The sequence below is a fragment of the Chionomys nivalis genome, chromosome 1 (assembly GCF_950005125.1).
Source record: "Chionomys nivalis chromosome 1, mChiNiv1.1, whole genome shotgun sequence".
NCBI lineage: Eukaryota > Metazoa > Chordata > Mammalia > Rodentia > Cricetidae > Chionomys > Chionomys nivalis.
The window spans coordinates 15,977,231-15,999,436 of NC_080086.1; the positions used below are offsets into that span (position 1 = coordinate 15,977,231).

The 22,206-nt window shown below is 46.5% G+C and overlaps 1 protein-coding gene across 3 annotated transcripts in view; it reads right to left on the reverse strand.

The window, feature by feature from the left end:
* Fam234b (family with sequence similarity 234 member B) overlaps window positions 1-22,206 on the reverse strand; it is a 40,242-nt gene that overhangs the window by 16,800 nt on the left and 1,236 nt on the right. For 2 of the 3 annotated variants that reach the window (XM_057773001.1, XM_057773017.1), the window contains exons 2-5: window positions 11,213-11,614; window positions 8,538-8,666; window positions 5,110-5,301; window positions 3,173-3,303 (exon numbers count right to left, since the gene is read on the reverse strand). In XM_057773001.1, coding sequence (XP_057628984.1) covers window positions 3,173-3,303; window positions 5,110-5,301; window positions 8,538-8,666; window positions 11,213-11,614 — 854 coding nt within the window. The remainder of the gene's footprint in view (window positions 1-3,172; window positions 3,304-5,109; window positions 5,302-8,537; window positions 8,667-11,212; window positions 11,615-22,206) is intronic. The other variant, XM_057773008.1, reaches the window with a different exon arrangement.

Sequence of the window (22,206 nt, forward strand, 5' to 3'; positions counted from 1 at the left end):
ATTTGAAAAAAAAAAAGAGGGATAATAGATTGGTACTTGTTGGTACTTGTGAGTTATTGTTTTGAGACAAATGTATTGGTATCGATTCTTATATATTGATACAAAGTGAAATTATATTGACTATTGTATGCATGCATGTTTCTACCTCTGTTTAAAAACATTTTTTATGTATTGACATATATTGTATTGATATATATATTGTATATATTTACCATATTGCAGTGTACATTTCTACCTCTGATTAAGATACTTACATATTGTTTGTATATTGATATATATTTACCATACTACAATGTATATTTGTATATTGTTTATATTTGGAGGTCATTGTCCTCATTTGTTTCACAGTCGTTTACTGTTTTAGTCTTTAAGTTATATAGGTATTGAGAATTATATAGATCAATAGTATTCTGAGTTTGTCATTTATAATTAGACTAATCAGGTTCTTTAGATACATAGAGATTATACTCAGTATAGATAGATAATCTTCAACCTCTTCAAAGAGCTGTAGAAAATGGCCTTTAATCTAATTCAGAGTTTTGTGGTAGTAAGACACAATTGCTCCTGGCAACACCGCTCTGTTCCCGAGAGAATGTTGAGCACCAAAGACACTCCACCTGGAGCCTTTCTTCTTGGCTGAACTGGCCTTTGGGCAAATAAATGCCCATACCTCAACCACTGACAGAGATACAGAGTATCCCTGAATGAAAAAAACAGTACTGTCATATCCTGCCAAGACAGGGTAAGATAGTTTTGATAAGTTTCTTGCCTTTGAAAATGGTATGTCAGTTATGTTAGGCCTTAGCCAAAGTTGGTTGCTTCAATGCTGCAAACGTGAACTTGGGTGATTGCCCAGGTAGCTAGCTGTCTCTGTGATTTGTTGCATGTTTTGGAAGTTGTTTGATTGCACTTCCTAATTACTCAGGTAACATTATTTCCCTTCTCAGATCTTCGATGGGGTTGAAGACTATATAAATGTAGTTACTTTCCACTCATGACTTAGCCAAGCTATTTATTATACAAGACCTAAGCTAGTTAGAATAGGATATTTGTACTTATTGTATATAATTTCATAGTAGGTTTAGAACTCTCTTACTTAAACAAAAGGGGGAGGTGTTGCAGGAGGTCCTTCCGTTCCTCCAGCCAATAGCCGCTGAGATACCAGCCCATTGGGGTGTGGTCTCTCTCCCTTTAAAAAAGCGGCCACTTCCCTCCTCGCTCTCTCTTACTTCCTGCTCCGCTTCAGGCGCATAATTCCAAACTAGCGTGGGATTGTTTGTGACTTACGCCTTCGCCTTCAGCACATGTGACCAGGGGTCTGGGCTCAGACTGATGTATGGTGTGAGTGCAATAACTACAGGCTTCTCAGGTCCCTTCTCCCTAACATGCTAGACCAGACCAGCCCCCACACCCCAAGGCAGGTCCTTCTGCCAAGTTCAGTTCATACTCCACCCAGACCTAAGAATTCTACCACTCTAAGCCACAGCCCTAACTACATTCCCTCCCTTTGTGTCTGTGGCTCTCAGGACTCCTCACGCTGCCTAGAATCAAGGCAGAGGTCAGAAGGAGCCAACAGGGGCTGCTCTACACCTGGGGCCTCTCTGGTCATAGCTCCTAGCTGTCCCTTCCAGGCAGAAGGGAGACTGTCCTGTTATTTGCACACTACTGCTCAAATGAGAAAATTCTGGGAGGCAGCTGAGCAATAGGTGGGTTAGAGACAGAGTTAAGAGCAGGCGAGCTGGTTCTCCAAGGGCCCCACAGTGCGGAGGGTCCTGACAGCCTGGTCCATGACCCTTAACACCACTGGGTGTAAGAAGCAGATAGGGCATTAAGACTAAGATTTCTGGGGCTGGAGAAATGTCTCAGAGGTTAAGAGCACTGATTGCTCTCCCAGAGGTCCTGAGTTCAATTCCCAGCAACCACAAGGTGGCTTGTAATGAGACCTGGTGCCCTCTTCTGGCCTGCAGACAAACATGCAGACAGAACACTGTATACATAATAAATAAATAAATCTTAAAGAAAATAAAATAAAAAAAAGACTAAGGACACCCGAAGCCCCAGCACTAGGGAACTGTTTAAAGTGAGCAACTCTGTCCCAAAACAAAAAAAAAAGAAATCTCAGCTGGGTTGTGGGGCACACACCTTTCATCCCAGCACTCAGAAGGCAGAGGCAGGCGGATCTCTGTGAGTTCCAGGCCAGCCTGGTCTATAGAGCCCTAGGGTTAAGTTAGGGCTATCTTTCTTGAGGGAGAAGGGAGGAATTGAGTGGCACACGCCATCACTGTGGAACACAGACAGACTAGAGCTTACTAAGTAGACCAGGAAGGATCAGGCTATCCTCAAACTTACAGCAATCCTCCTGCCTCAGCTTCTAAGTGCTGGGATTATAGGTGTAAGATACCACATCCACACTGGAAGTCTGTCCCCTTACAGCGCCTTCCTTTGGTCACTGATGAAACAGAGAGGTGCGGTCTGATTCTCAACATGCAGCCCAGGCTGACCTGCTGGATTACAGAGGTGCAGCGCCTGTGTGCGGGTGTTGTTTAGACAGGATCTTCTGTGTCGCGGGCTGATCTCAAGGTCACTATTTAGTCTGATCCTTCTACCTTTCTCTAGGTGTGAAGGTATTACCACCACACCTGATTCATGTGATATAGGGGACCAAACAAGGGCTACATGCATGCTAAGCCAGCAACTGAGCTATAATCAAAATCTGCATCCTATAAGCTTTCTATCAACCCATCCCAGTGGATACAATATAGTAAAACTAATATTACATTTACAGAGTAGAAAATAGGCAGTTTCTAAGGACTTAATTTGTTAGCTCTACTTTTCCTAAGCCTCCCACATGGAGATATAACTTTCTACTTTAGAGGGGCGTAGGAACTACAGCATCATACAGTACTGCTTGCCCAAGGCCACAAAGCTTCAGAGAGATGCAGAAGGAATTTACATACAGGCCATCTGCCCCCACAGTTCTCCCACACCACAGTCCTCAGAACCACAGTGGTATCATGGAAAATGAATTTGGAATGCTCTTGGTTCACTTAACCTCACCAAAAGAATCTATTTCAGCCTAAACAATTGCAGAAACAAGGTTCTAGGCAGAGAACGCAACAGTTGAAAGCAATTCCCATAAGAAATTAAAAACCTTAGGAAACAGAGACTATACCTGCAATTCTCCGATGGCCAACACCACCAGATCTCTGACACCGTCCCCGTCCAGGTCCGGCAGCACCACAACTGGGGCGGCCAAGGTGCCATTAGACAGATGGTCCGGGTCTAGGGTCCACATGACTTTCCCTGAGGAAGGAGAGAGAGGCGGATCACTTCTGCTTTCTGGCCCAGCAAAAGGTAGCCACAGCGGTTCCCAGCCAGAAAAGAAAACTCAAAGGGCTGAGCAGGGGACAGCAGCCTCTCCCAACTTTTCCCCTTTAGCTTTTGTTTGAGGACAAAAGGAACGGAAAGCGAGATTCCAGATCCTTGGGCATATGGGAATACTTCCATGTAATAATCCCATATCTGGATTTTCACTCATTCATTCATTGTTTGGTTCTATGTGTGTGATTGTTTGACTGCATGTATGTGTGTGCATCACGTGTGCACTGATGCCAGGAAGGTCAGAAGAGGGCATCAGACCCCCCTGCAACTGATTGTGAGCTGGTTGTGAGCTACCCTGTGTTGCTGGGACCTCAAGCAGGGTTCTCTGAAAGAGCAGCCCAGTGTTCTTAACTGCTGAGCTATCTCTCCAGTCCCACACACCTGGATTCTGTGTATCAAATAGAGACATCTAAGTCTTCCTGGCAAGTAGGAGCTCACTAACCAGGGCTGAGGAATGTGTCTGTCATGGGGCATTGCAGCCACTAAGGAGGCCACACCAGAGAAATTGCAGAAGGCTTTCAAGGACTTCAGTCCTGAGCTAAGACAGCAAGTGACTGGTGTGTGTGTGTATGTGTAAGTGTGTGTGTGTGTGTGTGTGTGTGTGTGTTCATATAACTCAGGCTAGCCTTGATGTCCTTGAACTTCTGATCCTATTTCTACCTCTTCAGTGAGTGCTGAGATTACAGGCCTACATGACTATGCCCAGTTTAAGTGATGCTGGGAGTCAAACCAGGGACTTTGGGCATGTTAAGTAATCACTCTACCAAGAGATTACACACACACACACACACACATCAGTCACGTGAGATTACACACACACACATCAGCTGTACTCCCAGTAACCAAGCATGTCACACCTGTAATCCCAGAATTTGGGAGGCTGAGGCAGGAAGATCTAATGAATTCAAGGTCTGGGCACAGTGTAAAACCACGTCTCTGATGGGGGAGGGAACAGGAGATAAGGAAGGGGAAACTGTGATAGGTATGTAAAATAAATGAAACAAATTAAAAAAATATTTACTGAAATTTAAAAAAATTGACGGGGCAGTGGTGACACACCCCTTTAATCCCAGCACTCGGAAGGCAGAGGCAGGCGGATTTCTGTGAGTTCAAGGGCCAGCCTGGTCTATAAGAGCTAGTTCCAGGACAGCCAGGGAACCAACTGCACACAGATAAACCCTGTCTTTAAAAACCAAAAAAAAAAAAATAAGAGTCTCAAAAAGGAGGAGGCAAAATAAAACACCCCACTATGGCACCTCTGATGTGGGAAGGATGTCACATTCCTTCAAGTGGCCCTGTGACAAGCACACTGTAAGGAGACACCTTTATTACACTGGGCTCATTTCCATCACTTCTGTCCTGTGGACCTCAGAGGGTAACATCAACAGCCTCCCCAGTCCAGTTCTTAGCCCTAGCATCCAGTCAGTACCCAGGTTCACACATGGACCAGCATAATTCAGGAGGTGACACTCCCTTGCCTGTTGAACAAAGGAGCAGAGCAGAGAGACTGTCCCCACCCCAGCAACTTCAAGTTTGGAGAAGAGTTTCTTATCACCAAACAGGTTGCCCCAAGAATCTCTGTTAACTCCACCTGCCCAAGCCCCTTATCTCCTTCCTTTAATAAACACCTTCAGAACCAGAGCAGAAAAGCTCTCCTCCCCCTCCCACACAGGCTGTTTAAATACAAAACCCGAGGCTCACAGCAAAGCTCCAGGCCACTCACTCTACCTGTTGTCGCATTGAATGCGCTGAGCATCTTGCGTGTCCCTGTCACTAGGCAGATGGTTTTGGCCATGCTTCCTGGCATCAGATCCAGGCATGTGACATCTTGAGCCTCCTCTGGGAGGGGACTGGACCACAGTGTGCTGCCATTCATCCCGGAAAGACACACAAGATCTGCAGTTGGTTGTGAGCCACCACCTAAAGGCACGCCAGAGAGAGAAGGATGGGGCAGAAGAGAGGAGAGTCAGGGGTGAGTTTTCAAGACACTTGAAACCCAAAAGTGAATGGTGGCTGCTAAGGCAGCGGCTCACACTGGTGTGCTTGGCTCCCTCCTGTGCTTCTGACAAGGTGTGAACACTGGTGTGCTTGTCCCTCCTTTGCTTCTGACAAGGTGTGAACACAGAACTTGTCATCTCTCCTACCTCCCACCTCGTGGAGGACAAGTGTAAGAGCAGCCGCTGTGGGCTTTCTTACACGGCCTCACCATGTCTCCATTTTGGCACCTTTCCCAACACATCTGTTTATCTGCCGGCCACCTTAGCCCACACTAAACGGGACATCCTTGAAGACAGTCACTAATTTCTGATTTCTCAACTCATTACAGGATGCCTACCTGCTGCACAAAACAGCTGAGCAAAAGACCAGCTTTCTGGGGAAGGCCATCAAAATGGGAAGGTAGTCATCTGCTCCCGGGCCCGACGACCTGCGTTCAGTCCCCAATCCCCACCACTATTCCAGATTCTCACATGGTAGAAGGAGGAGTCAACTCCTACAAGTTGTCCTCCGGCTCCACAAGTGCACCGTGACACACATGCACACACGCATACATGCACACACCAAAGGACAGGGGCAAAACCCAGAACCCTGACTAGCGGTTGTTGAAGTGGGGAAAGACGTGTGCAGGAGGAGCACAGGCTGACCCAGAATCCACGCAGCATCCGGAGTAAACCCCAACCTCGTCCCGAGCAGAAGAGGGTGTTTTTAGAACAGGCCTGAAGGTTACGGAGCAGCAGGCAGCAAGGGGGGCTTGCAGCCTGCAGCTCTCTGATCTGCTCCTGGACAGGAGAACACTTGGGGCGACAGGATCCAGGTCCAAGGAAGCGGAACCACAGCAGCTCAGGCCGGGATCTGACTTAAGAGTGGTCACTATTCCTGCCAGCGGACATCTCGACTCATTTCTACTTTCAGCCACCACCAGCTGCAAAGCTCCTTCCTGTCCGCCAGCAGTGCTAACTGAACAATACAGCCTCAAACAGGAAACGGAGTGGCCTGCAGAGGTAGCAATTGGTACTACCTGGTACTACTCTAGACTTTTCCAGTCCAATCCAATGTTCTTCTTCCTGTCACAAAGCCGCATATCGAACATGCTTCCAAAAGGTATTTTTGGTAATACCAGGCAAATGTACAGTATGGAAATCCCTAAAGCATACCGAGTGCTCACTTTGGGCCTAAATGATTCAAAAGCTCTTCCTAGGACTTCTTCACCCTCTGGGTAGGGTTCTTATGTCAGCTGGTGTGCTACAGTCACTGTCAATTTAGTAGACATCCCTGTGTAACTATGTAACTATAAATGGCATTTTTGCTTGTTTTGGGTGTCAGGTGTAACCGAGTCCCAGACACAGCGCGCTCAGCTAGTGTAAACTATGGAGAACTTGACGAGGAGACTATTGATAAAGATGTCTCAGGTGGAGGGCCCCATCAGTGGCAGTGTAGCCCCTCAGAGCTGTCAATGCCCCCGGGACAAAGGAGGGAGAGATCACTGGAACCAAGAAAGTTAGTTCTCTAACAGGGCTAGCTTGAGACCTGCTATGGTGGTGGTCAAGTCTGTTGCCAGCCTGCTCCAACTCCAGCTGCGAGGAAGCCAGGGAAGTAAGTCCCACTTAGCCACCTGGGGAGCCTATAAGTACCCTCCACATAGTTTAGCCTTCCCGGGGAGGGCAAGCCTGGAGAATTAAACTGAAAGGAAAAGGGGAAAGGGAAGCCACCAGCCCAGACAACTGTGGGCAAAGGTGCCTAAGCCATGACCAACCCTGTCAGGACTGCGAGAGCAGGGTAGAATCAACCGTCACTGTAATTTAGGGGAGTGGAAAACTGGCTGGGGAGATAGCTCAGCTGGTAAAGTGCTGGCTACACAAGCAAGAAAGCCTGAGCTTAATCCCCAGAACCCACATAAACAAGCCTGGAGTGGCAGCACACGCTTGTTATCACAGTGTCAGGAAAGCAAACAGGCAGCTTCTGAGGACTGCTAGCCAGCTCCAGGCCAGAGAGAGACACTGTCTCAAAATATAATGTGGGCTGTTCCTGAGGAATGACATGTGAGGCTGGCTCTGCCCCTCCCCCCAACACTCTCTCTCTCTCTCTCTCTCTCTCTCTCTCTCTCTCTGCAGGATATTTGATCACACTGTAAAACCCAAGACTGTTAATAAAATCAACCTGGGAGCAGAGCCAGCAACTAATTAGCAGGAATTAGCCACAGAAAGCATGGAGGAGCCAGGAAGAGAGATAAAGAGACACAGAGGAAGGAGTAGGGAGGGACTTGGACTTTCTTGGTCTTTCTGGTTTGGGACAGCTGAAAAATTCTCTCTTGCTGGGTCTTTGGACAAAAAGGTAGCTGGTTGCTTCTCGGCCTCTCTGAGCTAGCAGGTTTTCACGCCAACATCTGACTCCCAAGTCTTTATTGGTAACTAGGACTATAGAGACTTAGTTAAAAACTACATTTAGCGACAGTGGTAGAGCCAGCACCAGAGGGACCGGAAGTTCCACCAGGCCCTGGCATGAGTGATAGATTGCTGACACAACCATAGGTGCAAGACACAGACACAGTTAAAATATAAGTAGGTTCAGATGCAGCTGCCAAACTGTCGGAAAAACCACACTCAGACCTAATTACTAAAAGCCGTGACCCCAAGGTTGGGGTCACTTCTTTAAACCAGTTTCTTCACTTGCCAGGGTGACCACTCAAAGTCCCTCAGACTTCCACACACTCTGGTTTCTCCTTCCTTCCTTCCTTCCTTCCTTCCTTCCTTCCTTCCTTCCTTCCTTCCTTCCTTCCTTCTTCCTTCCTTCCTCCCTTCCTGTCTCTCTCTTTCTTTCCCTTCTTTCTTTTTTGGAGCAGGGGTCACTTTGATACAGCATCCCTCTAATTCCGCTGGTCCTATAATTTGATATGTAGAACAGGCTGGCCTTGAATTCACAGAATCTGGCCTGCCTTCACCTTCTGAGGGCTGGGATTAAAGGTGCGCATGTGCACCACCATTCTGGGCCCTGTTCTCATGTGCTGACCTTTATTTACCTCAGGAACTTTCTGATGAGGCACATCACGCAGGGTGGATCTGAAGTGACCTGTGGCCTGCAGAGCCTCTCGTGCACTGTCCCTGGGAAGCTGTCTTTTGGCTGACACCTCCCCTTTGGCAGCCTCCAGATGTATCTCTTACCTCCTTCGGTCCCATTCCTGGTTGTCACAAAGGAGAGAAGCACGTCCCGTAGGCCGTCTCTATTCACGTCAGCCAACTCCAGGGGAGACAGGTCCCCGCCTGGCGTACACATAATGAAACAAAAAGGGCCTGAGCCAGTTACCACAGACTAGTTCTCTTCTGCCGGGTTAGAAAGAAGACAAATGCACCCCTCCCGGCCCAGGTGGACTGTGTGTTCCCAAACAGGCAGTAGAAATACGCATCTCCCTTGACCCTGCCCTGAACCCTGGACACCACACATAGCAAACAGCAGGGGACATTAAGTTAGACTGACTAGAGACCCAGGGAATGATAATGGTAATGTATGGGATCCTGGGGTTTCTGGCCACACTAGACAAGGTAGAGTGAAACAATTCAGAAATGCCACAGGGCAAAAGGAGCCCTAAAAAACCTGGCTTCCCTGGCCAGAGGCCCAGGAAGGGTGCAGCCCAGCCAGGGAAATTGATTACAGATAATACCAACCTCACCCCACCCCACAGCAAAGGCTGTGGGACCTGACTTCTGGGTTTTTTGTTTATTTGGTTGGTTGGTTGGTTGGTTGGTTTTTCGAGACAGTGTTTCTCTGTAGCTTTGGAGCCTGTCCTGGAACTAGCTCTTGTAGACCAGGCTGGCCTCGAACTCACAGAGATCCGTCTGCCTCTGCCTCCTGAGTGCTGGGAATAAAGGCGTGCACCACCATCGCCCGGCAGGACCTGACTTCTGAAACCCTGCTCTGGCACCATCAAGTCACCCTACCCTCAAGGCCAAAATGGCCATGAGGAGCCAGGACCATCCCACTTGCCATGGGGGAGAAGGAAGATCTGGAGCTCCGCCCAGTCCTGTGGGGAGCAAACATGAAGGAGGATCCCCTCCTTGTGCCTGAGGAGTGAAAGAATGCCTGCCAGACCTGCAGGGAATTCAGACAAGACTGGAAGCTCAAGCTGGTAGAACCACTTTGGCAAATAATGTAAAACCTGCTTAGAAAGAACACACCCGCACCCTCTGACAGACAGCTTTACCAGGCTTCTGCCTTGGGGAAATTTGTACATAACCTTAGGGAAATGAATCAAAATGTTTTTGGAATCACTTACTTTTAAAAAAGATTGGAAATCATTTAACTGCTTATCAACAATAGAATACAAAAATAAATCATAGGATATTCATAACACGGAAAATTAGACACTGGTAAAAATTAATACTCTAGCTCCCGTGCATCAAGACAGACTAGTCTCATAACATGGAAAATTAGACACTGGTAAAAATTAATACTCTAGCTACCGTGCATCAAGACAGACTAGTCTCAGAACATGGAAAATTAGACACTGGTAAAAATTAATACTCTAGCTACTGTGCATCAGGACAGACTAGTCTCATAACATGGAAAATTAGACACTGGTAAAAATTAATACTCTAGCTACTGTGCATCAGGACAGACTAGTCTCATAACATGGAAAATTAGACACTGGTAAAAATTAATACTCTAGCTCCCGTACATCAAGACAGACTAGTCTCAGAAACGTCTCTTTAAAAATGACGTGGCGTGGTAGAGGGTTTACCTTGTACACACAAGGCCCTGGCTTCAACCCTCAACACTGAATAACATTGTTTCCCAGAAAGGTAAAGTCAGTGGCACCAAGTGCTATAACCCAGAACCCCAGGTGGTAGCAAGAAGCCCTGGACTCCAAAGTCATCCTCAGCTACACACGAGTTCAAGACCAGCCTATATCTTAGGGGCAGCTCAGAAAGCACAAAACTTGTATTGACAACCCAGGTGTGGTAGCACCCAGATGTGGTGGTACATGGCTATGATGCCAGCACTCAGAAGGCTGAGGCAGGAAGATTGAAGGCCAAGGTCAGCCTGGACTTCACAGTAAGATTCTGTCTCAAAACCCAAAACTGATGTAGAATAAAAGTCACAGAAGACTATGGCTATATTTATATAAAATTCAAAGAGGCAAAGTTAATGAACACACCAATGTGGCAAAACTTTAAATTAAGCATCAGCTTAAACTAAGCAGCAGAATTGGGGAGGGGGGAGGAAGGGGGGAGGCAGAGGGGCTTATGGTCAGGAGACTTGGAAGACTCGGAGGTCTCAGTGATGTCCTATCTCCTCAGCCGGGTGCTGGACACACCAGCACCACTGTAGGCTGAAGCTGCCACCAGAGGACTCTGGTGAGAGCAGGGCTCAGAGGCACAGCAATCTAGCTTTTACTTTAATTTCAAACCCTTCACCTTCTGGGCAACCCCACGCACAGGGGAAAGACTGCATAACACACGTTCATTTTTAAGATTTGGAGGGAAAGCCAGGCACAGCAATGCACGCCTATGAAACCAGCACCTGGGAGGCTAAGGCAGGGGACTGCCACAAGTCCAGGAACAACCCGGTTTACATCGTGACTTCTAAGCCAGTCAGGTGATGGTGATAAGACACTGTCTCCAAAAAAGAAATTCGGCCCAGCAGAGTGGTACATGCCCTTAGTCCCAGTGCTTGGGAAGCAGAGACAGATAGATCTCTTGGTCTAGATAGTGAGTTCCAGGCCAGCCAAGACTACGTGAGACCCTGTCTTGAAAACAAAAGCAAACAAAATGACTTGGAGGAAAACTTGAATGTACATATGAAAATTTACAGGTGTATGTCTTAAAATCCCGCAACTAACCTCCTTGGGAGCCTAGGCGTCGGCTCCAAGTGCTATGCAGGTCTCTGGGAGGACAGGGGACGAGGAAGGCGCAGAGAAGGACCAGGACCATCGAGATCACCAGCGTCAGCAGAAAGACAGACGTACGCACGTAGGACACCAGGGAAGAGGTGGCCTTCTGCTCCACACCCCCAAGGGGCTCCGAGGGGTAACCCTCTGGGACGACTTCTGACAGGTGTGGCTTCGCAGCCCCAGCCACGTCTGCATCTGAGTCCCCTGCATCCGGCAGGTCCCCCAGGGTGCTCTTCCCGTTTTTGACCCCTCCGTTCTTCTGCTGCAAGTTAAGCACAAGATCATCTTCGCTCTCGTCACTATCAGCCTGGGTGAGGGGGTCATACTCCCCGAGGTCTGGGCTCTTCTTCCCTGGAAAGACAGAAGGACCGAGTCAGGGAGAGCCTGGAAGGAAGGAACCTCACCTGTGGTGACATGGAAGCAAAGTCACAACTACAACCAAAAACCCTAGCTTTATATCATCCCGACCTTAGTGACCTTCTGTACAATTAACTGTCAACACGGGAGCCCCCAAGGGGGTCAACTGCTCTAGAACTATTTTCTTTCAGGGCTAAGAAAATTGAAAAAGATGTGGCAGAAGCAGAATACACCACGTTAGCCAAGCTATTCCAGGCCTGGTCAGAAACATGCTGCATGTTTGCCCACAGGAAAACTAAGACAATGACTTTGAGAGCACAAGGCTCACACCTTTAATCTCAGTGCTTGTCCTGAGGCTAAAGCAGGCAGGCTGCAAGAGTCTGAGGCCAGCCTGGGCTACAAGGCAAGATCTGCCTCATGAACTATCAATAAGGCTGGGGGAGGGGAGTACTTCCTGCCAAGTCTGATGACCTGAGTTCAATCCCCAGGGCCCACACAACGGAAGGAAGAAATTTACTTCCACGAGCTGCCATCTAACCATATACATAAAAAATTTTAAATGTAATAATAAAAAAGATCCTGTCTCCAAAAAAACATAAAAGAAGCTGGCCTGTACTCAGTCTAAGGTAAAATGCTGGTTTAGCATGCACAAAGCCTTGGGTTGGATCCCTAGCAAAAACCAGGCATGGAGGTGCATGCCTGTTATTCTAACACTTGGGAAGCAGTGCCAGGATTCAAAATTCAAGGTCATCCTCAGTTGGTTTCAGGCCAGTTTGTTACACATAAGACTCTGCCTCATAAAAAAGGTGTGGACTGGAGATATGGTTCAGTGGTTAAGAGCACTGGGGTTCGATTCCCAGCACCCATAAGGTGGCTCACCATGGACGACAACTCCAGTTTTAGAGGATCTGCAGCCCTCTTCTGGCATCCGTGGGCACCAGGCACACATTTGGTACACAGACATACAAATATGGAAAACACCCATACACATAAATATTTTTTTAAGAGAAGCAAAGAACAGTACAGTGGTTACAAGGCTCAGTTGGATGGAAAAATAACGTTCAAAATTCTGTAGCACAACTGATAACTATGGTTGTCCCTGTGAGTCCCAGGGATTGAACTCAGGCTGTCAGTCATAAGGGCTTTCACCAGAAGAGGCATCTTGCCAGTCCAAGCATCTGTTCCTCTTATTTTGATCAATTGTCATTAATAAAGATGGCTGTGGCTCTTTCTATTTTTAAACTTTTTTATTCATTCACACATGCATGTATTCACTCAGTCATTCCAGGCAGGGACTCACTACGTAGCCCAGGCTGTCCTGAACCTGTGATGACCCTCCTACCTCAGCCTTGCCGGTGCTGGGATTACATGTGTGCCCCACCACGGCCATCTAGAGGCTGTGGCTCTTGAGCAAACTTTCCTCACACCTAAGGCCGGTTCCTGCTTTAGATTTTCTCAGAGCCATGATGCATGATTGTTCCTGGTAAACTTCTAGAACAATTCTCTTCTGTACGCTGTCTCTCACTGGGTGTCTGTGGTTTCCCGGTTGTTTCTATGGAAACAAGTTAGCAAGCTGAAGATGTTCTCAGAATTGTCCCGCGATTTTAATATCCTTTAAGAGGACCTTTCCATAAAGGTGTAAAAACTGCTATTCTGAGCATGCGTCCTGGCAGAGGTGGCAGACTTATGGAAGCTCGTCCACACAGGCTGCATCCTGCTTCTACTCAGTCTCTACACTGACTCTGAGAGAAACATTACGGGGCAGCTTGGGTGCATCCCCACACCGACTCCTGGCTCTCAGAGCAGTGACCTCGTCAGGCTTGGCTGAGAAGAGACTTCCTCTCTGGAAACTGGCAAGCTGTGACCAATGAGAGTTCATGTTAAACCTTTAATTCTGAAGAATTAAAAAGGGAAAGACAGTCCAGATTGTGCTGAGGAAGCAGCCCTGGCTCAGGTCTTTGTCTTGCTGACGTCCTTCTAGAATCCACATCTGTGTCCTAACACGCGGAAGGATGCAGTAAGACAGAGAGGGGGGCCAGGTGCAGGGGAGACCTGGAGGATACAGTTTAGCATGTGTGTGATAAACGGCTGACTAAACACCATGCACAGGATAATTCTGCAGCATTTAGTAGTCTGCACAAACAGGGAAACACTGGGGAATGCGGCAATCCGTTAACTAGAAGCTACTCTTTATTTTCATTTGCAAGGTTATTTATGTTGAACAGTGAAGACTGGATTTGGTCTTTTGTTGTTTTCAAGTTGGTTCTATCTTAAACTGTGCCCTGATTTCCTAAATGCTGAGGTGACGGTTGTGTCACCAGGCTTATCTTGCAGTTGGCTCTCTTTCTCTCTCTTTCCCTCTCACATTCTCTCTCTGTCTCTCTCTCTCTCTGTGTTATAAGTTTGTGCATACATGTATATCTGGATGCATTTGCCTGTGTGTGGCCATGTGGAGGCCAGGGGTCAAAGTCCAGGTATCTTCCTCGGTTGATTCTCACCCTACTTTCTGAGACACGTCTCTCTCTAAAACTGATCTGGTCATTTTGGGCTAAGATGGTTAGCCAGCAAGGCCCCCCAAATCCACCTATCTCAGACTCTAAGAACACCGGAGGCAGAAGCAAGAGGAGTGAGGATCAACCCATAACTGAGGGCAGCCTGAATTACGTTATCGAGTTATCAGACTGCATGGTAAGCCTCTGTATTAAAAGACAAATAAAAATTTTAGGAATACTCCTGACAGGAACTGTTAAGACGGTTCAACAGTCAAGAGCACTAGCTGCTCTTCCAAGGTACCCGGGTTCTACTCCCAGCACCCACAGGGTGAATCACAGCTGTCTAACTCCAGTCCCTGCAGGTTCCATATCCTCTCCTGACCTCCATGGCCATGTATGCATATGTTGAACATACATACATACAGGTAAAACAGTCATGTACATAACAGTAAAAAATTTTTAAAACCAAAAAAGAGGCCAGGCGGTGGTGGCACAGGCCTTTAATCCCAGTACTCGGAGGACAGAGGCAGGAGGATCTCTGTGAGTCTGAAACCAACCTGGTCTACAGAGCGAGTTCCAGGACTGGCTCCATAGCTACTGAGAAACCCATGTCTGGGGCGAGGGGGCAGAAAGAGTGGGGGCTGGAGAGACGGCTCATCAGTTAAGAGCACTGGGTTCAACTCCCAGCACCCACATGGTGGATCTCAGCTGTCTGAAACTCCAGCTCTGGAGGATCCAATACCATGTTCGGGCCTCTGAGGGAGCCAGACACACATGTGGTTCACAGACATCGTAGACAAAACAACCATAAATATAAGATAAATACATAATTGGGGGAGATTGTCTTTTTGTTGTTGGTTTGGTTTGGTTTATATTTGTTTTTGAGACAGGGTTTCTCTGTGTAGTTCTAAAACTCACAGTAGATCACACTAGCCTTGAATTCAGAGATCTGCCTACCTCTGCCTCCTGAGCATTGGGAGTAAAGTGTGGGCCACTACCACCCAGTCTGATAAGTAAACAAATTTAGGTTGAGTGAAATTTTAAAATCCATTTAATCCCCATTCCCTTTCACAGATCCAGCAAGCAGTCACTCAGCACACAGTTGAGTGGGACAGTGTGAGGCGACCACTTATAAGGATTATGTAAGAAAATATACACTCGGCCCTTTGTGCGTAGTTTATTGTCATACTCAATAATTTAGGCTTCTATTATGATTGTCTAAATCCGTCAACAGTCTTTGCCCAAGCTTCTCATCTCCAAGTTAAACTCCTCCATCTCCTTCAACCCATAATTTGAAGGAACAGTTTCAGGGGATCCTTCTTTGCATACAATGTAACATGCTCATAGTTTTTTAAGTAGGGTTTCTGGAATTGACCACTATTCAAGGGTGTGGTCTGACCACAGACAGGACAGAACCAAACCATCATGTTCCAGAAGGTTTAGTGATCCGGTAAATACTCGTAGTTCTTGGCAGCCTCATCACACACCAATCCTCCTAAAACTCCCAGGGATTCTGAACTGCACGCAGGTTACCCAATGGCCTTACCACTGGATTTTGAGCAATAAGTAAAAAATTTAGAAGCAGCATCGACTTCAATCAATCTTGTCCATCTTTCCCTCCCAACGTTCCCAAAGAAGTGAAACTGTCAAAGTGAAACCACTAACAAAATACCAGCTAACAGAACAACTGAAGGCAATTCACTCTTACCAGGACTTACGCTATAACGGGAAGGCAGGCCCTGGGCGACATATGCTACAGAAATGCAGACAACTGTAGCAAATCTAGAGAAAATAATTAGTGGACTCTCTTATTAGTGGAAAATTAGTGGAAAATAATTAGTGGAACACACACTTCTAATTAATAATGTCACAGGAGACATTTCTGTCATAGTCCCTTCCTTAAAACCAGGAGAGGAGAAAGACAGAAGAAGAGGAGGAAGAGAGAGGGAGGGGAAGGAGGAGAGAGAGGATGGGGAGCAGAGAGGAAGGAAAAAAAAACAACATACTCCCAACACACGATGTATGAACAATTGCTGCCAAATTCATGAAACTCTATCCCCTCGAGGAAACAAGTAAAAGTAACATGTATCAACACTTGAACAAGGAGACAGAATCCACAGAATTGATGGTGATGACACTGTGATAGTTGAAAATGTTGCCAGGTGGTGGTGCACACCTTTAACCCCAGCACTTGGAAGGCAGAGGCAGGCGGATCTCTACGGGTTCAAGGCCAGCCTGGTCGACAGACTGAGTCCTAGGACAGCCAGGGCTACAAAAATAAACCTTGTCTCAATAATAATAATAATAATAATAATAATAATCTCTCCAAGAAACAAGCTGCACAGAAACTAACTTCAGGCATCATCAAATCCTGAAGAGGCTGGCTGCTTTGACAGACAGAGGCCAGCTGTGCTGTGGGGTAATCTTTCTGTACACTGTAAAGATGCATCTCTGTCAAGGCACCTTCTAGCTAGGCGGAGAGGATAGGTGGGACTTCTGGGTAGAGAAAGGAACTCTGGGAAGAAGCAAGGTGGGATTTGCCAGCAAGACATGGAGACGCTGACCATACAGTATGGAGGGGAGGTAACAAGTCACATGGCAGAATGTAGATTAATAAGAATGAGTTAATTTAATTTATAAGAGCTTGTTAGAGCCAGGCGGTGGTGGTGCACACCTTTAATCCCAGCACTCGGAAGGCAGAGGCAGGAGGATCTACTATGTGAGTTTGAGGCCAGCCTGGCCTACAAGAGCTAGTTCCAGGACAGGTTCTAAACCTACACAGAGAAACCTTGTCTTGAAAAAAACAACAAAAACAAGTCTCCATGTCATTATTTGGGAACTGGCAGCCCAAAAGAAGTTTAACTAGACTTGGCACCCAACTGGCAGCCGGTGAGCTACTCACCAGGAGACTAGGTATAAATGCCTCTGCAGCATGGGTTCAACACCTTCCGAGAGCCGGTGCTGGGAAATATGGCTTTCCCTGGCGACCGAGGGCATGAGGCTAGGCTCTTCCAGAGTCTGTAAGCTACAAGCTATGGCAGAAAGCAGTTTAGGTATAAGACTTTAGATCCATCAAGATAGGATAGATAATAGAGTATTTTCTCCAAATCTGCCAAATACAAATGAATTGGACATTGTGAATTGTAATTCTTACTTGATATTTGTTCTTATTGCATATAGTTTTACTAAGATGGAGTTAAAAATCTTTCCTTTTTATTTAGAGAGAAAGAGGGAAATGTTGCAGGATATTTGATCACACCATGACACTGTGAGACTGTGTTAATAAAGTTAAACTTGAATCAGGGGGCAGGGCCAGCAACTATTTGACAAGAATTAGCCATTGAGAATATGGAGGACCCAGGATTTGATAGAGAGGCACAGAAAGGAATAGAGAGGGACTTAGAGATGTTAGGATTTTTTCCTAACATGAGCTCTCTGCCGACACAAAAATCCCAATCAAGCCAAATCATAACAAGCCAAATTAAAATATATCCAGGTTTAATGAGATGACTGTACTCTCGGGTGGCCCCCTAAGAGAGAACCGGGAGACCACTTGTTTCTCCTTTGGGAGCTATCTTAAATACCCTGTGGGAGTGGTCCTGACCAGGGTCAGGACCTGACATACTGGAATTTCGAGTCCAGACCAATACAACTCTCAGGCCTGGGGGCTGGGGGATACACTCCCAGCTTAACACCTGCCTTGACTAACTGTGCTACCATCTCAGTCAGTAACCCAAAGGAAAACAGCCACACCATCAAAACAGGAGCCATCTTGAGAAAGGAGCCAACATTAACATTCACTCCCTAAGACACTACGGAGTTCTAAAAATACTTAAGAAAAGCTACCACACAATACAGCGAGTAAAGTCAGGAAAAGAACATCTGGGGACTGGGAGGAGCAACTGCGGATAGAGAACAGAGGTAAGCACTGCCTACGCAAGCACAAGTTCCTGGGTTTGCCCTCATCACTGCTGCAGGGAGGAGGGCAGATCAATACGACCATAAGATGAAAGAAATATTAAACTATTTCCCAGTGGATTCCCCCCCAAAATAGTATCATCTTTTCTGAAATAAAGACCCATAGAAAGATGTAATACTCCTAAGAAGCAAGTAAAATGCAGTAGAAAAGATAAAATATCAACAATAAGGTATCAAAACAATGAAGACAGAAATTCCTCCCATTTTCTGGAGGAGGAAACTGAGGTTTAAGCATTTAAGAAATTGGCCCATAGCTAAAGTGCAAGTAAGTTCAAACCTAGGCAGTCTGACTTCAACAATGGCTACTCCTAACTCCCAAGGCCAAAGCTTTCAAAACAGACTGTGTGGTGACTGTAAACCCAGGACTCAGCAGGCTCTGCAGGAGGGCTGCCCTCTTCGGGTCTCCACAGGCACGGCACTCACATGCGCAAACTCACACAGATAAACATAAAACTCAAACCAAAGTTTTGAACCCTAAGAAACTGACCGATACAGAGATATGTATAACTGAAGAGGAAAGAAAATGGACCATAACACAGTATTTAAAGGAGATGCAAAAGAAGGATGGAGAGAGACTACAATAAAGCCACACCTAACTGCAAGAACAAACAGCACAGAGGCCCGAGAAAACCCGGTACAGGATAATTCTCACTGAGCATCCCAGTAAAAGTGCAGGACTTCAAGGATGACAACCGAGGGCATGGCATCCGGCTTACAGTGAAGGATCGAGTTTCTAACGATGATGGACAAAAGTCAAACTGGCATCTGGTATGGGGGAACACGTAATTCAGGAGGCTCAAGAGTTTGAGGACAGTCTGGGTAAGGACCAGCGAGATGGCTCAGTGGGTGCCAAACCTGACAAACCTGAGTTCAATCCCCTGGACCCCGTGATAGAAACTCCTTTCCTGCATGTTAGCCTCTGATTTCCACATGTGTGTCATGAATGCAAGCCCTCTGCTGCCCCCACACACACACACTAAAAAATATTTTTAATAGGTTAACTTCACCTAGGTGTGGTAGCATATGCCTGTAATCACTACTTGGGAGGTGGAGGCAAGAGAAGCAATCCGGCATTGAAGTCATTCTCTGCTGTGTAGTGAGCTCCAGGCCAGCCTGGTCTACATGGGCTCCAGGCCAGCCTGGGCTACATGGGCAGTGGGGAGGTAGTAGTAGGTCAATATCTCCAAAGTCGTCCGAGGAAGAACTTAGGGTGTAAAGTCCAGGACCTCAGAGCACAGAGCTACCGTTGGCTGGTGCCTTGAAAGCTCTCAGACACTAGGGCCAATTCAAGACCAACCTTTGGAGCATGATAAATAATCGAATTTACATTAGCACAGATAGTATGAAAACAAACTTTGGCTTAGTTATTATAGAATGCAAGTTAACTAGACAAGGTTTCCTTTTTTTTCTGACTATTCACAAAAATGAAACAGAAATGGGCAGAACATGAAGCCCCTGACTAGTCAACTCAGACCAGACAAGAGTCTGTGCTTCACAGTCCAAAGTCCCAGCACTCACTCTGAGTCCGCTGCTTTTGGTGAGCACCCAGGTGTGTGTGTGTGTTTATGGTGTATACATGTATATGTATGTGCGATGTGTATCACACATTCGTATGGTGCACATGTGCATGTTGTGTATATACATGTGTATATGTATGCATAGTGTGTGTGTGTGTGTAGTGTATGTACACTGTGCACACAGATGTGTGTGCCCACATGCCAGTAGGGTAGCAGGTGTCCTGTTATATTGCTCTCCACTTTATTTTCCTGGAAGAAGATCTCACACTGAAACTGGAACTAAGATGGTGGCCAGCAAGCCCCAGGAATCCTCTTGCCTCTAGCCCTACAGCACTGGGGTTATAGACACATGTGTAACCATGCCCAGCTTTTTAGGTGGGTACTAGGGATTCGAACTCAGGTCCTCAAGCTCGTACAGCAACCGCTCTTACCGACTGAGCCATCTTCCAAAGGCCCAGGTTTTCAGTCAGTGAGATGTCTGCAAAGAGGGGCTAGAAGATCACTGAGTAGTTAGGAGCATGCGCTACACTCGCAGGACCTGCACTTAATTCCTAGCACACACGAGACAGCTCCAGGGGAGATCCTATGCCTCTAACCACCACGGGCTCCTGCATACACATGCACATGCGCACACACATGCGCGTGCGCACACACACGCTTCTATAACTGTATTTCTGTCTGCAAAAATTACAAGAGAAGGCTCTGGTTTCATAACACAGTGATGTAAAAGCTTCTCACAGGCACTGCTTTCCTCCCGGGAGACAGAGACAGTGACTCAACAGTGTTCCCAAATGGTGCAGAGGAATCGTTCCTGTTCCTTCCTGTGAAGGGACGCAACCGCGTTACACCTAGGTATACTTAGGGAAAGACACTGAGACATATGCTACCGTGTGCCACCCTCTACCTCAGCTGACACTGTAACTCACACGTGGGACAGGATATGTGCCTGTACCAAAGTCAACAATTCCCAGTATGGCTTAGTTTACCTAGAGGCCCAGTCCTCTAAGTCACATACCATAAAACAAACCACAACAATAACACTGTACTCAAACAGTCCCTTCCGTGTTTGACCTTTAAACTTTAAAACTAAAAAAACATATACCTAAGAGATAAGCTGTCCTACTGGCTTTATGAATGTCACATTGTCCCTCTGTTACTTATTAACCTCATGCCAGGCACAGGAGCCAAATGCCTTCCCATCCTGAGCTCAGTGAAAGGGTTCCAGAGGATGAACTGCATCCCCAGCAGAGCTGGTCCCTGTGTCACTCACCGCTGGATCAGGTCTTCCCTGTGTTCCGCCCCCATAAGTTACTAATGACCAAGACAATAGCTGATGTGCAAGAAGCTAATTAAATTCCTAAGAACAACTCTCTCCTTTACCATCCCAAATAACCCTGTGAGATAACTACGCAGTGCAGAGTGCGGCATGTTGAGAATGTTTGAGAACAACACTATTATTGCAGATGAGGAAACTAAAGCTTAAAGGGGTAAAGCAGCTAACCAAGTGAATCCCGGAGCCTGGCTGGGGATGAAGCCCAACCAGTAGCTTGTACGCCTAGCATGCACGTACAAGGCCCTGGATCGGATCCTCAACGCAGAGGTAAAATCAAAACAAATCCAGCCAAATCCAGAGCCTGGCTCCTGTTCGTAGCCACCATTCCATTTGCTTCCCCCACACAGAAAAATACCAAGAGGGTTACCTAAGGAAACACAGCACAGTAACAGGACCTCAGAGTCACAGCCCCAATTACAAGGTATCCAATAACAAACAGCTTTGAGAAAGTAACTTCTACCTAATATAAAAGCCACAAATTGTATTTTGGGCAGTGAAGAAAAGGAGCAAGGAAAAGACTAGGAGAGAAACAAGAAAAGAAGTGGGGTGTGGCTGAAGAGATGACTCCTCAGTAGATAAGAGCACTGGCTGCTCTTCAGAGGACCGGAGTTCAATTCCCGGCTCACAACTCTAACTCTAGTTCCATTCTGACACCCTCACAAAGACATACATGCAGGCAAAACACCAATGTACATTAATTAATTAATTAATTAATTAATTAATTAATTAATTAAAAAGAAAAAAGAGTCCACAACACATACAGGGCAAGGCATAGATCTATATGAACAGGCCTTAGTACTGATCATAGCTCAGCCCTTGGGGCCAAATTGCCTTCCAAAGAGAGGAATCATTCACTCGATAGGGTCAGATGAGAGAAGACAGGAATCATTCACTCGATAGGGTCAGATGAGAGAAGCCAGGAATCATTCACTCGATAGGGTCAGATGAGAGAAGACCTACAACTCAGTACACCAAAGAGTGCGCTGTGTGCATCGCATTCTCCGAAGTGATCAGCCAAGATATTCTTGAATTATTTTTTTTAACATTATTTTGAATAGTATACAAAATGCCGGGTTTCACTACACTTTTACACACGTAGAGTCCTGTGTTTTTCTCATATCCATCTCATTATTCTCTCTCGTTCCCCTCCTCTTGAATACTAATAATATTTCTGTGATGGGGATTGAACTTGGGTCTGTGTGTGTGCTAAGCAAGCACTCTACCCCTGAGCTAATCCCCTCTCTGCAGCTTTATTCTCAGAGAATA